Raw genomic sequence first — 13905 nt, forward strand, 5'->3', positions numbered from 1 at the left:
ACCACGTCCAATTTAGGCAAGCATTATGTTGCATTCCAGTCTGGCAAATCAAGTGCTAGGATATGGTGACAGCATCAGATGGAGATTGAAGACACCATGACACCCCTTTTGGGTCTTTCTTCAAGACCTGTGTACCCATTCCTCAGGTGCTAAGGGCTAAGAGCTGTGCCTCTCACTAGACTTGCCAGGATGCTGCCTCACCAAAGGATGTATCTATGGAGTTGGTCAGAGTCCTGTGCCAGGCTGATGTGGAGATGCAAAGGCGTGGGACCTACCTCAGTCTGGGACAAGTCAGTAGGACCATTGCCAATTCCAGTGAATCCTAAAGGACTGGCTGAAGCCTACATGGCAATTGCAGCCCTATCCTTCCCATGCTTCCTCCCATCACTACAGCTATATCCATGGCATTCCAGAACATTCCTGAGGTCCTGCAAAGTTAACATGTACTGTCATAAAAGGAAAGATCCAAGCATCTTTCATATATATGATGATGAAGGATGATGCAGAGAGTCTTTTGTTCCACTCCTTCAATAGAAAGGGTTTAGGCTAACGGTAAGTTGGCTGTCTGCCATCAACCAGGATTTTGAGAACTATTCTTTGAAAAAGCTCCCTCCACCATGAATGGCTATGCTCTGTCACCTGGTCTTGGGGGTTACCTTGCCCAGGATTAGAGGGGAATTAGCAAGGGGCACCAGACTACCCTCTATTCTTTAACAATTACTTCACTGGGAAAGGACATTGTCTTGTGCCTAAACTTCTCTGTATCTTTCAAGTCAGCTTCACAAAGAAAACAATCGAATTATGAAATTAAGAAGCAAATGAGAGCTTCAAGGATATTCCATCCAGCAATTTCCAACCCAGAGTCCCCAGACTGTTAAAGAACAGAAATGAAGCTCTTCGTATATCTTCAACATTTTCAAAAACCAAACTGAAAATGATATGTCTGCCATTTAATAGCAGGAGCTAATAGGTTCATGAACACCAGTAAATCAGATTCTTCAGTTTAACAAATCCACTGAGTACCAAATAGACCTTGGAAACATAGAGGTGAATAAAACAGATGAGCCCATGTATAAGCTTCCTTTCTGGAGGGAGAACTAGACAATATTAGGTGAACAGAGGGACTTATTCAATAAAAATGGTGACTATATCAGTCAGCTTTGAATCACTATAACAAAATACATGAGGCAGTTAACCTTAGAGAAAAAGGTTATTTGACTCAGGGTTTTGAAATATATTAAATGCCCACATTGACCCAGTTCTGGAGATGTCCTCATGGCAAATGGCAATGTCTTTCTAAGACAAAGAAAAATAATGAATGATGTGACAGAAAAATGGAGGGTGCAAACTATTTTCAATAAAGCAGACAGGCAGGACCTCCTAAAACTGATAACTCGGATTTGACTTAATTAGTAGAAAGTGAAAAACAAAGTAATTGTTATTCAGTAAATACAATTCTTTTGAAAAATATTGCTAAAAGCTCCATGGAATTAATAATAGGGAGGTTCTTCTTTTAGGAAAGAATCAAAACCACTGATCTGATTCAATCCCCCATTTAAAAATACAAGCAACTTGTTGGGATCCTATTGACAATGCTTGGTCAACTTGGAACAAAAACCTGGATTTCCAAAGCCTAGAATGGAGATTTCCCCATTACGTCATACCTCAAACCACAGAGATGGCTCAGAAGCTATGGACTAGGTTACAATGTAGTATGAACTGAAGTTTCCTAGGTTCAAAGCCTGGCTCTGTTGCTTATTAGCTATATGCTGTTTAAATCTGTCTCAGTTTCGTCCTCCACAAAATGGGGATGCTAATATCAGTAACTTGCTCACATTATTATTCATGGTAAATAGGATACCATGTACAGGTCCCTTGGAGCAGAATAGAATGTGGCAACTGCTTGATAAATGCCAGCCATTACACTCTTGGGTTCCTCCCTTACCTGGTCTCAGATGGTGAAAGCCCCAGAGTAGATTCCTGGGCGATTCTCTCAGTCCTGTTCTGGGTAGAAACCCTGGTACATTTTAGGAATCAGTCATAGTTTGCTACCTGCATCCCAGTGAACTTTTAGCAATGGCTCATTATCTCATCACCTCTCAGGAATCTTTTAGCATTCCTCATATGTCACTTACACAACAGTGTGGCTATTCTGATCAATTAAAAGCCTAAGTCAGGATCCTAGGAGAAAAAAGTCAAGATTTAAAAGGCACTTTCTAGGGACCAGAGTAACATTGAGACAGGAATTTAGGATACAAAGTGGTATACACTGTCTTAAAGGAAATGCCCACAGTCATTGAGATGCAGGAACACAGCTGTACGTCTCCAGGATGCGCCCTTGACCTGTGCCCTTGTAAAATGAGGGAAATACGCAAGTACCTAGTGTGGCTCCACCCTGGATCCATCTATATTGTTAACTATAGTCCTTCCATAAATATTGGGCTCCCAACCTGAGAGGGGCTTCTCACTCTGGAGACGGCCCACATTCTCCCCTGAATGTGTATCTACTTCCTACACAAACCTGTATGTGCCTTTGTCTGGTTCCTGCTGATATTCTTTTCTATGAAATATGCCAAGAACATCACTGGTCCTTGAATCCCCTCCCCCAGGGAACTCCTCAGATGCTTGTCCCATGACAACATCATCTGCATTAACTCCTCAGAATCTCTGAGTGGGGCAGGCAGGATACAGCTGCACCTTGGGATCATGTGTTATCCCTGGAGACTTAGGATTTAATGGAAGGATCTCTTTCTTTCCTTTGCCTTTATCTTTTTTCCTATTTATTTAGTTAACATTTATTCAGCATACGGTGTGTGCCAGGTTCAAAAGAGGCTTTGGGTAGAGCTAAGAAAGCTGGCATTGCCCACAAGACATGCAGGGCAGCAGAGGGATACAAGAGAAAGGGCAGCTGTAACACACACTGGAATGGAGGTCGGCTTGGAAGGTTCTGGGAGTGCTGAGAGGGGCATGTTTTCCATTTGACTGAACAAACACCTACTCAGGAAATTACAAATAAAAATTAAGATGGGTTTAGCTGTCCAAGCTGTTTAATGTCACCCTCTATTTTGAGGCCAACCTTAGAAAAATCCCTTGAATTTTCTTTCACAAAATTCCTGCCTCTTTATTTTCCAAGAATGAGTCAGATGCAGGGTCATAATGCACACCACCAATATCCAGCTTGTCCCAGCACATTTAATTCTTCACAGACTAAGTCAAGACATTGGTGCATTATGCATTTAAGTGCTAATGAGTTTCCTAAAGACACACAGTCTTTTGTTTTGATAGTCTTGGCACAGTCAGGGTTGCTTGGTGTTTCACATGGGAGAAAAGTTAGCACTAACTGGGGAAGGAGCACCCCAAGAGTTCAGTCCACCCAAGGAGGTCCCTCAGGGGACCCAAGCCTTCTCCTCCCTGGAGAAGTTTGTAACTGAAGTGCTAACTGAAGGCAAGGGAGTGACACACATGGGCCAGAACTGATTTCTCCCCCGAGTAGAACATAAGCCAATAAGGCTTCCTTTGGGGCAGGAAGTTTTGATAGGTGTTTAGAAAGGTTTTAAGACTAGAGAGCTGTTGTGTAGTTGGGTCAGAGTGGAATAGGGATGAGCAGAAGTTGGAGGAGTAGGGGGTTAGTGTAGGTTATATTTCCTTGCCAGTTTATGATAAACTCTGAAACATAATGGTGCAGACTCAAGGACCAGACTGACCCACTTAGGGTCCTGGATCCAATGCTTAGACCCGTGCAATCTCTTTAACCACTCTTGCCTCTGTTTCCTCATCTCTAAAATGGGAATGATAATACTAATCTACATCACAGGGCTTTGGGGAGGATTAAATGGGAAAATACTAGGAAAGTGCTTAGAAGAGGTGTTAACACAAAAGAAATATTCAACAAATAGATATTGTTATTGGTGTTACTAAACAGTTAGGGTCACTCAGAATCCAGTCCAAATGGAGGTGGTAAAGGCAAATTTTTCCTAGGTCACCATCTTGTGATCCAACATGTTGTATTGTGCTTTATAATTTAAAAACATTTCCCCATATGTTATCTTAGTTTGGGTACTAGGGATTAAACCCAGGGTATTCTACCAGCAAGTTACATCACTAGACATTTTTGATTTTTATTTTGAGCAGGGTATCACTAAGTGGACGAGGCTAGCCTTGAACTTGCCATGCTTCTGCCTCAGCCTCCCAAGTTGCTGGAATAAAAGGCATGCACCACCACACCTGGCTTGTCATCTTAGCTTTCTGGTAGGTAAAATGATAAATATAATACTTCCCTTATAAGGCTGCCAGCAGGATTGAATGAGATACTTCACATGAAGTCTTCAGTAAATGGAAGCTGTTGCTATTTGGTCGATGCTTACTCAATATTTGTTGAGTGAATAAATAAATATTATCCTCAAGAAAACCTTGTGAAGGTCATTTCTGCTTTTTTGGTGATTTTTTTTGGGGTGGTGGTAGTGTTGCTGGAGATGGAACCCAGAGTCTTGCACATGCTAAGCATGCGTGCTACAGCAGGAGTTCTGCCGCTGATCGACTCCCTCAGGCCACCTCCATTTTTATTTTTTTTAAGATGAAAAGTTGAAGGTCAGATAACTAGAGAGCCATGGTTCCAACGCATACTATGAGTTCTAACTTTAGTTCCACTTGCCAAGATATCAAAATGGACCCCTAAATCCATTTGGTGGTCATTTGCTTGGGTCATTCATGTGGTAGGTTTTCACTCTCACCACCACAGTTGCGACCTATTCTGGGAAGCAACTGGCATAGACATCATAGCTGACTAACGACGGGGCCAGGCTGAGCTGTGTTTCCTTCTATCTTTTCGCGGGCTCGGATACAGTCAGAATTTTAGAAGGAAATAACATGACTCAGTGATTTTCAGAACCATCATGGGCAGCTTTCCAAGGCCATCTGGAAGAAACAAAAACAAAAACAGACCCCAGAAACCGAACGGATGATTAGACATTCAAGTTTAAAATTTCATGTCAAATGAAAGACAAAAAAATCAAGTGAACTTCCAAAGAATGGAAAATTATGATTGATTTATTTTACTTCTGAACTTAGGCTACTTTAATCTAAAGCCCATTGATGAGGCTCACGTTCCATCAGAAGTCAGAGTGCCGTTGGCTGTTCCTTCTCAGATGGCTGCCTGCTCTTCCAGCTAGCTTTATTCCCTGAGTAGGAGCCTCTTTTTACCTTAAGAAACTCATTGTGAGCCCAGGAATCCTGCAGCCCTCAATCTGTTAAGGATGTTTACAGGAGTATCTGGCAGAAAGGAACCAAGCACAGCAATTTTCAGCCCCGAAACTGACAAAGAGGGCTTCAGATACTTAAAAAAAAAAAAAAAAAAAAAAAAAGGATTTTCTAAAAAGCATCTCTGCATCTCTTCTGACAGCTCACCTAAAGAGAGACAGCATTTCAGGATAAAAATTAAAAAGCTATCATTGAATCTGCTTTCTTAGACATTGCTATAACAAGCTTAGAACTTACTGAAACAGCTGCAGTAAGTTTGAAATCAACTAAATTCCAAATAAAGACCGGAATAGAGATAAATTATTGAGCCATTGCATCTGAAAGCTAGAAGAGAATTTAGCAATAACCTTGTCCAACCCCTTCATTTTCCTTATGAAGTTACTAATCTGCAAGGAGATGAAACTTACTCAAGGTCACACGGCTGGTTAGTCAAAGTTCATTCGCTCCACGAGAAATACTACTTGTCAATGTGACTTGAGTTTGCACCCACCACGTTAAGCAAGGCTCTTAACCAAGGTCAAAGACAGAAAAATGGATTCTCCTGCCCAAAGCCTAAGTACCACCCCACAATGTGTGTGACCATTTTTTTGTGCTGCACATAGTCTCCATCACCCTTCACAGAATAAATCTGCTTCCTTTAGGATTTGGGAAAATGGCACAAAGAACTATGCCAAGAGCAGCTCAAGGTTCCTTATCTCCTAAAACTGACGGATCGCTCTCAAAGACTTTACTCTTAGGAATGGCCAGAGCACAAAAGTGCAGCAAACAAGAATGCTTCCAATATCTGTGTCATTGCACTCTTGGAAACAGAGACATCCTATCCATCCTTGTAGTAAAAGTCTCTTCACTGTCAGGGAAGGCTCAGGACTTCCCAAGGTCTCCAATTCCCTTGGCCCTTAAAAATTCTCCCAAGGAAATTATAGCTGTAATCAGACTCGGGGAAATGAACAAATAAGTACCTAATGAAAGAAAAGTCCCTTGTAATTAGGCCCAAAAACATGGTAAACAATGGGAAAATAAATTCATACATCAATTTGTTGTTTCATTCCACAAAGGTGCTAGGTGCTAGACCTATTCTATTCACAGGGGCCCTATACCCCTTTCATTGGAGCAAGAAGTATTGGTGAGACTAGACCCCTTGGTAGGATGTGATTAGGGAAGGCCTCTGTTCCCCAGGCTGTGACCTAAATGTGCACTTCAGCATTTTTAGCCTTGGTTCTTCCACTTTTCATCTTTAATCATCCTTTTTTTTTTTTTTTTTTTTTTTTTGTCTCTTTCAAAAGACAATAAAACATGACCAAACTTTTTATCATCTCCACTCCAGCTTCATTACAGACAAGATCTATGCATCCTTTTGAAGGCCCAGATAAATACTGGATTATCTGCACAACATCCTCCATTAAAAAATAAAGGAGAGTAGCTACTATAGGTAAAATAGGAGGTCTCAACCCAGGTGTGCATGAAAATCACCTGAGGAGGTTTTAAAAGGACATAGATACCTCTTCAGTTTTTCCTCCTCATCATCAATGATGATCATCATGGCCACTATTGATGGGGGGCTGACTACACCAGGCACTGGGCTACATTCCTTACACATATTTTCACATTGGACATGCACAACCCATTTGACAGAAGCAGCAGCTGAGGCTCAGAGATATTCATAACAGGAGGATGGCCCTGTGAGGAAAGCAATGACTGGGAAACTATCCCCTTGATAAATGACTATCCCTAGGGAACAGGAACATGTGTCCTTCCTCTCTGGCCTGCACCAACCACGCACAGGATTCAGGAAATAACTGACAATATTGTTGGCTAAGCAGGACGCTGACTTCTCTTGGTTTCTGAAGACCTGTTTGCTTGTTTCCTATAACCTATTTCAAAATATCATAGACACAAACAAAATGAATGAAGAGATTTGTTGATTTTCAAACAAATTGCTCTAGGTTCATGTCCAGGAAGAAGTGGTGTAGAAGTCCTGTGGTAGAAACACTCAAAGTTTTTGCACAGAAAAACACAACTGAGCCCTGGCTTTAAGAAACACCCAGAACATATCTGATAAAATACATATTTATTAGAAAATTTTCAGCAGCATCATTTCCAGTTGCTTTTCTAATCAAAGTACATTTCAAAGTAATTATAATCAGCCCTCAAAATATGAACAACAAAGATTTTGAGAACTGAGGAATAAAATAATCAGTAGTACATTTCATTCATCCATCCATTCGTCCATTCATTGTTCAACAAATGTGCAATATCAGCACGAGAACCAGGATTGCTACTTGCCGTGGTGATTGTGTTCCTGCCGTGGTGGTTCCAGTCTTGGAAACCATCCCGGCAGCTCAGAGGAGAGCCAGGCTGTACAGTACATTCTGATACGAATGTATGGATTTAGGCAAAGGACCTGAAAAAGGCTCAATAAGAACAATTTCCCTTTCTATTCATGCTCAACTCAGTAAATAAATAGTCATTTTAATGATATTTTCACACACAGAGACAAAAACCTAGTTGAGGCTTCACTTAACTGATATTTGTTTTGCACCTTACTTTATGAAGACACAGTTTTGGTTTTAGTAATTCAGTTACCGAGCTCCAGTCACTAGGGTAGGGACCACCTGAGATGCCAGGCAAGGGCGGAAGTTGCTCTAGGATCCATGGAGGGAAAGAGCTCATTCAATTAGATACAAAGGCAGCGCAGGACACTTGTGCTTACTGACATGGGATTTTCTCGAAGACATTACAAAATAAACTGGTGACTTGGCAGCTAGCAAGGGAACACATGGGATAGGAAGGATTCTGGTTGGACAGCAGAAAACACTCAGAAGGGTGACATCAAATCTCTTTCTACCTTCTGTAATGCCTGAGGCATCGACAGTCAGATCCAGGGTTTAGACAACACTTAGTGGCCTCTGGCGATAAATATATTAATCAAGTTTATATGTAATATTGAACATTAATTAAGTGCTGCTATGCTAAAATGGACCCAAGAGTACAGCCTGGACTCCTTTCCTGGGTAATTTTAAAGGACATATGAGTGGTGTCCCTTCTTTAAACTTGACTAAAAGCCCCAAGTGAATTCCTTTCCTCACTGGATCATTTACTAAGATTACCAACCTATTCAACAGATACCTTTATTAGCAAATTCAGTGATGTGACAATCTTTCCAAAATTTACAAATGTACAGTATATTTATAGCATTACCTTCAGACAGCTTTAGTGCAAAGATATACATATAGTACATTGTGATAATTATTTGTAAAAATATGAAACTGTATAAGTAAAAAAAAAAGAAAGAAAGAAAAATACACAAAACACTTCCAAATACAGGCAAACAGAGAAAAATATACTTTTTTTGTAAAGGACTGAACATTAACAATTTTTTTCATTTGTTTGTAAAAAATATACGTGCAAAAAATGTGTTTCTAATTATTCCCTACATCGCTGGCATAGCTATACCTCCGAATCCTCTTTAACGAGATTTGCTGTGTCTTTAAAAGTGTCTTCTGTTGCAGTGTAGCCTGGACTTGGATCTCTTTTCAGGGAAGTCTTGTCAGGCAGAGAAGGAGATGGAGGTGGGGCCACGGCCACGCTTTCCTTCTGCTCCCTGTCCATCTAAAACCACAAGGAAACATTTATTCCCCCAACATGATCGGAAAGGGTTTTTAGTTAAGACTAATCTTTGCCAATTTACTTAGAAAAATCTGAGCTTATGCTAATGTATTTCTTTTTAAAAAAAATGCACTAAGAACAATTATTAAAGATTACCTCTAAGGGAAGAATGGAGGAACTGTGGATTGTGTAGAAGGAAATGAGGGGACGAGAGAGGGCAGGGGGAAGGAAAGATGGTGGAATGAGACAAACATCATTCCCCTGTGTACATGTATGATTACATGAATGGTGAGACTCTACATCGTGTACAACCAGAGAAATGGAAAGTTGTACCCCATTTGTGTACAATGAATCAAAATGCATTCTGTCATGTATAACTAATAGAACAAACAACAACAAAAAAAATTACCTCTGCGTAGATCGGATTTTCAAAGTTGGTAGTTTGTTTTGGTTTTCGTTTGAAGATATTCCATTTTGTAGCCTAAATGAAAGGGAAAAACAAAACTTTTAGCCATGGAGTTTCTTTGGGGTTTCTTTTCATTGGTGCAGCTTTTAAAATTCTTCTTGCAGAAGGACAAAGCAATTTGGGACCTGGTTCATGTGGTAAATTGTTCAGTTCTTCTATTGTTCCAAAACAATAACTGAAACTTTCTGGGCTCTTCTCAGCCAATAATTTCAAAACAGTTCTTTTCTTTGAAGTGTACAATTTACAAATCTGTACCCATAGCATCAAGACGCTTTGCCATGCGACGGCTCTAGCTACTGGAATAGAGAGAACCAGGTAAAACTAAGACATACAAGAGGTTTCTGGGGCTGCCCAGAAACTGGAGGATGAAGCCAAATTGTAGCTCTCATTTCCTAAAACAGGTCCTGATTCTTGTCTGGTTCAAGTGCGTGCCCTCTCACATCATTTCCTCTTGCTATCATCATAACTACAGAAACAACTAACATTTATTGAGTGTTTACTCTCTGTCAGGAACTACACTAAGATTTTTACAAGTTTCTGATTTAATCTTCTCAGCAACCCTCTGAGGTAGGTCCTCTTATTATCCCTGTGTGACAGGTTCTGAGTCCCAGCAAGACTGAACAGCTAAATGGTTGTGATGAGCAGGCAGTGAATACTCAAGGGCTTGGGGAGGCCCATATGTTGAAGGACTCAAAAGGAAACCATCTTAGCCAATGGTGGGTGGCTCCCACTTTACTGAAGCACTGCCTGGCAGGAGATGACCTACTCTGACAGGGTGCTGAGGTGGCCCATACATTTTAAGGGATGTCTCCTACTCTGTGAAAGTTAAGACCAGCATGAGACGCAGAAAAGGCCATTCACTTAACCCAAATTTAAATGAGCACCTACTCTGTACATGGCATCACCACAGGTCAAAGCCCTGCTTGTCAGTGGAGAATGGTTGAACCAAATCCTGGAAATTCCTGTTCCTGACTGTGAGTCTTTCAGCCTATATACTGATAAAAGATAAACCTGAGACTCTGGCATATTTGAGCCAATCTCAGGTAATCTCATCCAAGCACCTCAACTGCTTTTAAGCCACACTGAGTACTCAGTGATCAAGGGTCAACAGGAACAGAAAGATACCTGAACATACTGTGGAGGACAAACCTTGGAGGGTTTCAGTCTCAACTGACTTAAAAAAGTAAGAGGAAAAACCAATGTGCTGCAAGATGGAGATGAGAAAGGAAGAGTCTCATCTGAAACAGCTTTCTGTGTTCCTTCTCTCTCTGAGCACCGGGGTTCAGGCCAGAGGTGACTGCCTCCCTCCCACAATCCCCTTCCTGTGCAGTCTAGGGGAGATCTCTGTCCAACAAGATCACTAAACTTGAAATGGACTGAGAAAAGATGTTAAGAATATAAAGTAAATCTGGCACAGCCCTGAGGTTGAGTCAGAACTGGGGACCAAATAGCAGACATTCAAGTATTCTGGTGTCTATGGAAAACTAATTTGCAACATTTTTTTTTTTTTTTAACTTCTAAGAGGTCACAGTTCTGGAGGTTCCAGGATGTGATGCCAGCTTCTGCTTAGCTCTGGTGAAGGTCTCAATGTAGATGTCGTCACAGTGGCCAGAGTGCATGGGAGAGGAGAGAGCACAAGGAGAGATAAGAAGAAAGAGCCCCTTAATTGGGAAGGGGCCGGTCTTGTGACCTCTCTCTAGCTGCACCACCCCCCCCCCCCGCCACCTCTTCACATTGCCACACTGAGGACCAACCTCCCAACACATGAACCTCTGTGGGTCACATTCAAACCATGTCTAAACCATCGTAAGTTAATACAAGGTGTGACCTTCTGAAAAAGCCTGTAACAGGGTCTGAACCGGGAGAAAGAAAGACAAAGAGTCAAGCAAGGTCTTAGTTCAAGATGTGCCTCTAGCAAACAAAACTCATAGAAGGTGGCTCTGAAGGCCTGAGTTCCATCATGGTTTCTCCATTTAGGTAATGGGGGTTTTATGGACCCTACCCTCCAAATCAGTCACTAACCATGGGCTGCCTTTGGAAGGGTTGTGGCCCCCAGTGCAAAACATTCAGCAGAGGGTACATCATCCTGGGAGAGGGGACCAGCTGGGAACCGCCAGCAGGCAATAGTCATAGCAACCAGTGGGTGACTCTGGGCTTGGTACAGATGACCCGGAGGACCATTACAGCATCTACTATGAGAATCTTGCTCAGTATCATGGTTCAGAGTCCACAAAGTAAAAAACAGCTGCTCTGAGAAATGTAGTCATTCCTTGTGCTAAAACCATGAGAAATATGTCCTCAATAATGTCCTTAGAGTAGACTTGGCCACCAAGTGTCATCAGACTGTTACTTCCAGCTCTCTTGATGACAGGGCAATCAGAGAATATGAGAAGTCACATTGACCACAGGCACAGAGCTATTCTGATATATATGTGGCAGATCTGGCTCTTGAAACAACACACAACTCCAGATTCTATGCAGGGGGCGGCTCAGAGATGAAGCCATAAAGTGGTTTCCCATCTCCTCTGTCCCCTGCCTTACCTGTCTGTAAATTTCTCTCTTCTCTTAGCATCCTTTCCTCTATGCTACAACTCTTCTCTTCCTTTACCTGATCTCTGAAGTTGAACCTTTTCCAGGGTGTTTCTTCTTTCTTTCCTTTTCCTCCTTTTTCCTCAAGGAATTTACCTTTTTTAAAGTTGGGGATTAATATGGTACACTTGGGTATTTTTGCCTTTTTAAGACCACTGGGAGAGGACAATACTGACTATAAGAAAGTCAATATTCAGGTGATTTAAGGCATTTGGAATCTTTTAAGTCATGTAATATAGATAACCTTCTCACATAGACAATATACACAGGATATCAGATAAGGAGACAGCAGAGAAAAGTCTGGAAGATCTAATTCTGCTAGCTCACTGGCAACATCCATTTTTAAATGTAGTTTTAAAGGGGGAAAAAAGTTCAGTCTCTTGAAAAATATAAAACTGAAATTCCTTTCTAAGACAACATCCATATGAGTGTGTGTGTGAGTGTATATATGTGTATGTAAGTGTGTGTGTGTGACAAGAGAAGAAATAAGGAAAAGGTACAGAGAGACCTTAGATAAAAGCTCTTTCCATTAGCATCGATTTAACCAATAAACTTTTGTTTTGACCCAAATGAGCAGAATCAATGTCTTAAGTGGTTCATAGCTAAACTTCTCATGAGACTTCCAAGTTAACTTTGCAGCTACCATTTTGTTTACAGATTATGAAATTTGAGATATGAGGATTGAATAAAATGGTACTATCTTAAAATTTTGTTTCTTCGTGTGTGTGTGTGTGTGTGTGTGTAATTATAATGGGTGACTTCTAGGGTCACAATGAGTTAGGAGAGACACTACTGGAATTTATTGGACAGGGACCAAGAATATTGAAATGCCCCACAATGCACAGGACAAGTTTTAGAGCCCAAAGAACTATCCTACCCAATATGCTGATAGTGTCCATAGCGAAGTACATTACTGAGGACTTTAGGGTCCAGAGATAATGGCTTGTCCAGAATTAAATAGCTAGATCTGGGATAGCTACATATGTATCCATTAAAACTAAAGATACATTATCCACTACAACATTTTACATCTAACGTATTTATCGAATTTTCTCTGCATTCCAAATAATCCACAAATTGCAGTTCTAACAGTCATGGTAGAGAAATTCCATCAGATGGTCTTTTTCTTTTAATCTCACTAAACACTATGCCTGGTGCATTGTTATAACATCGGTTCACTGGTTGACGGATGGACCAAGAGATTAAGAGGGTATAAATTAGTGCCACCTAGTGGTAAATATTGGTAATATCAGTAGAGCTTTAAAAAAAAAAAAAAAAAAACAGCCTACATTATTAAGGAGAAAATGCATTGCAGGGAAGGGTCATTTATATGCATCCTCAACACAGTAATATCGTTATTCAAGGTAAGGGAATACCTCAATTAGATGTCCCTGTTCTGAAGATACTGGACCTAAAAGTCTGTATTCCCTTCTTTGTAAAATGATCTCCCACAGATTAGTATCAACCCAACAATTCCTAAAGTCTTTGCAAATTCCACATCATTCCAGGAACTAGCCACTGTTACCTGAGTTCCATCAGCATCCGGGGAAGTTGGTTTTGGATCTGGAACTATCTCAGAAGGGTTTATGGGACTTCCATAATTCTTGTTATCCACATTTTCAGATATTGTCACCTGTAAACATATTGAAATTCCTTTTCCAGTTTTCAAAGAATTCAGTAATAAATAGATCACCACAAAGGTTCTTATCAACTTTTTAATCCTGTTTACCACTTACCTCCCACAGATGTGCTCAGAAACAACTTTTGTTGTATGGGTGGACCAGGTGGCCCAGAAATAAACACCACTCCACCTCACCTCCCCAGTCAAAAGCACCCATGCTGTGTCCTCTCAGGCCTCTATCCTGGGAGGCAAATGTACTCCTCACTGGCCACACTCCTAGTTATTCGCAGCAATTCCTGTTGTTTTCTCTATAACTCCCTCTCCCACTTGACCATATTTTTTAATAAAATACACTTTGGTTGCATAT

At 40.9% G+C, this 13905-nt stretch overlaps 1 protein-coding gene across 1 annotated transcript in view; it reads right to left on the reverse strand.

Moving 5' to 3' along the window:
• Positions 1-7307: 7307 nt before the first annotated feature.
• LOC306656559 (low-density lipoprotein receptor-related protein 2-like) overlaps positions 7308-13905 on the reverse strand; it is a 244423-nt gene continuing 237825 nt past the window's right edge. The window contains 3 exon segments of the mRNA XM_079131902.1: positions 7308-8865; positions 9272-9343; positions 13443-13550. Coding sequence (XP_078988028.1) covers positions 8704-8865; positions 9272-9343; positions 13443-13550 — 342 coding nt within the window. The 3' untranslated portion in view covers positions 7308-8703.

Source organism: Sciurus vulgaris (assembly GCF_902686455.1).
Source record: "Sciurus vulgaris genome assembly, chromosome: 3".
NCBI classification, from domain to species: domain Eukaryota; kingdom Metazoa; phylum Chordata; class Mammalia; order Rodentia; family Sciuridae; genus Sciurus; species Sciurus vulgaris.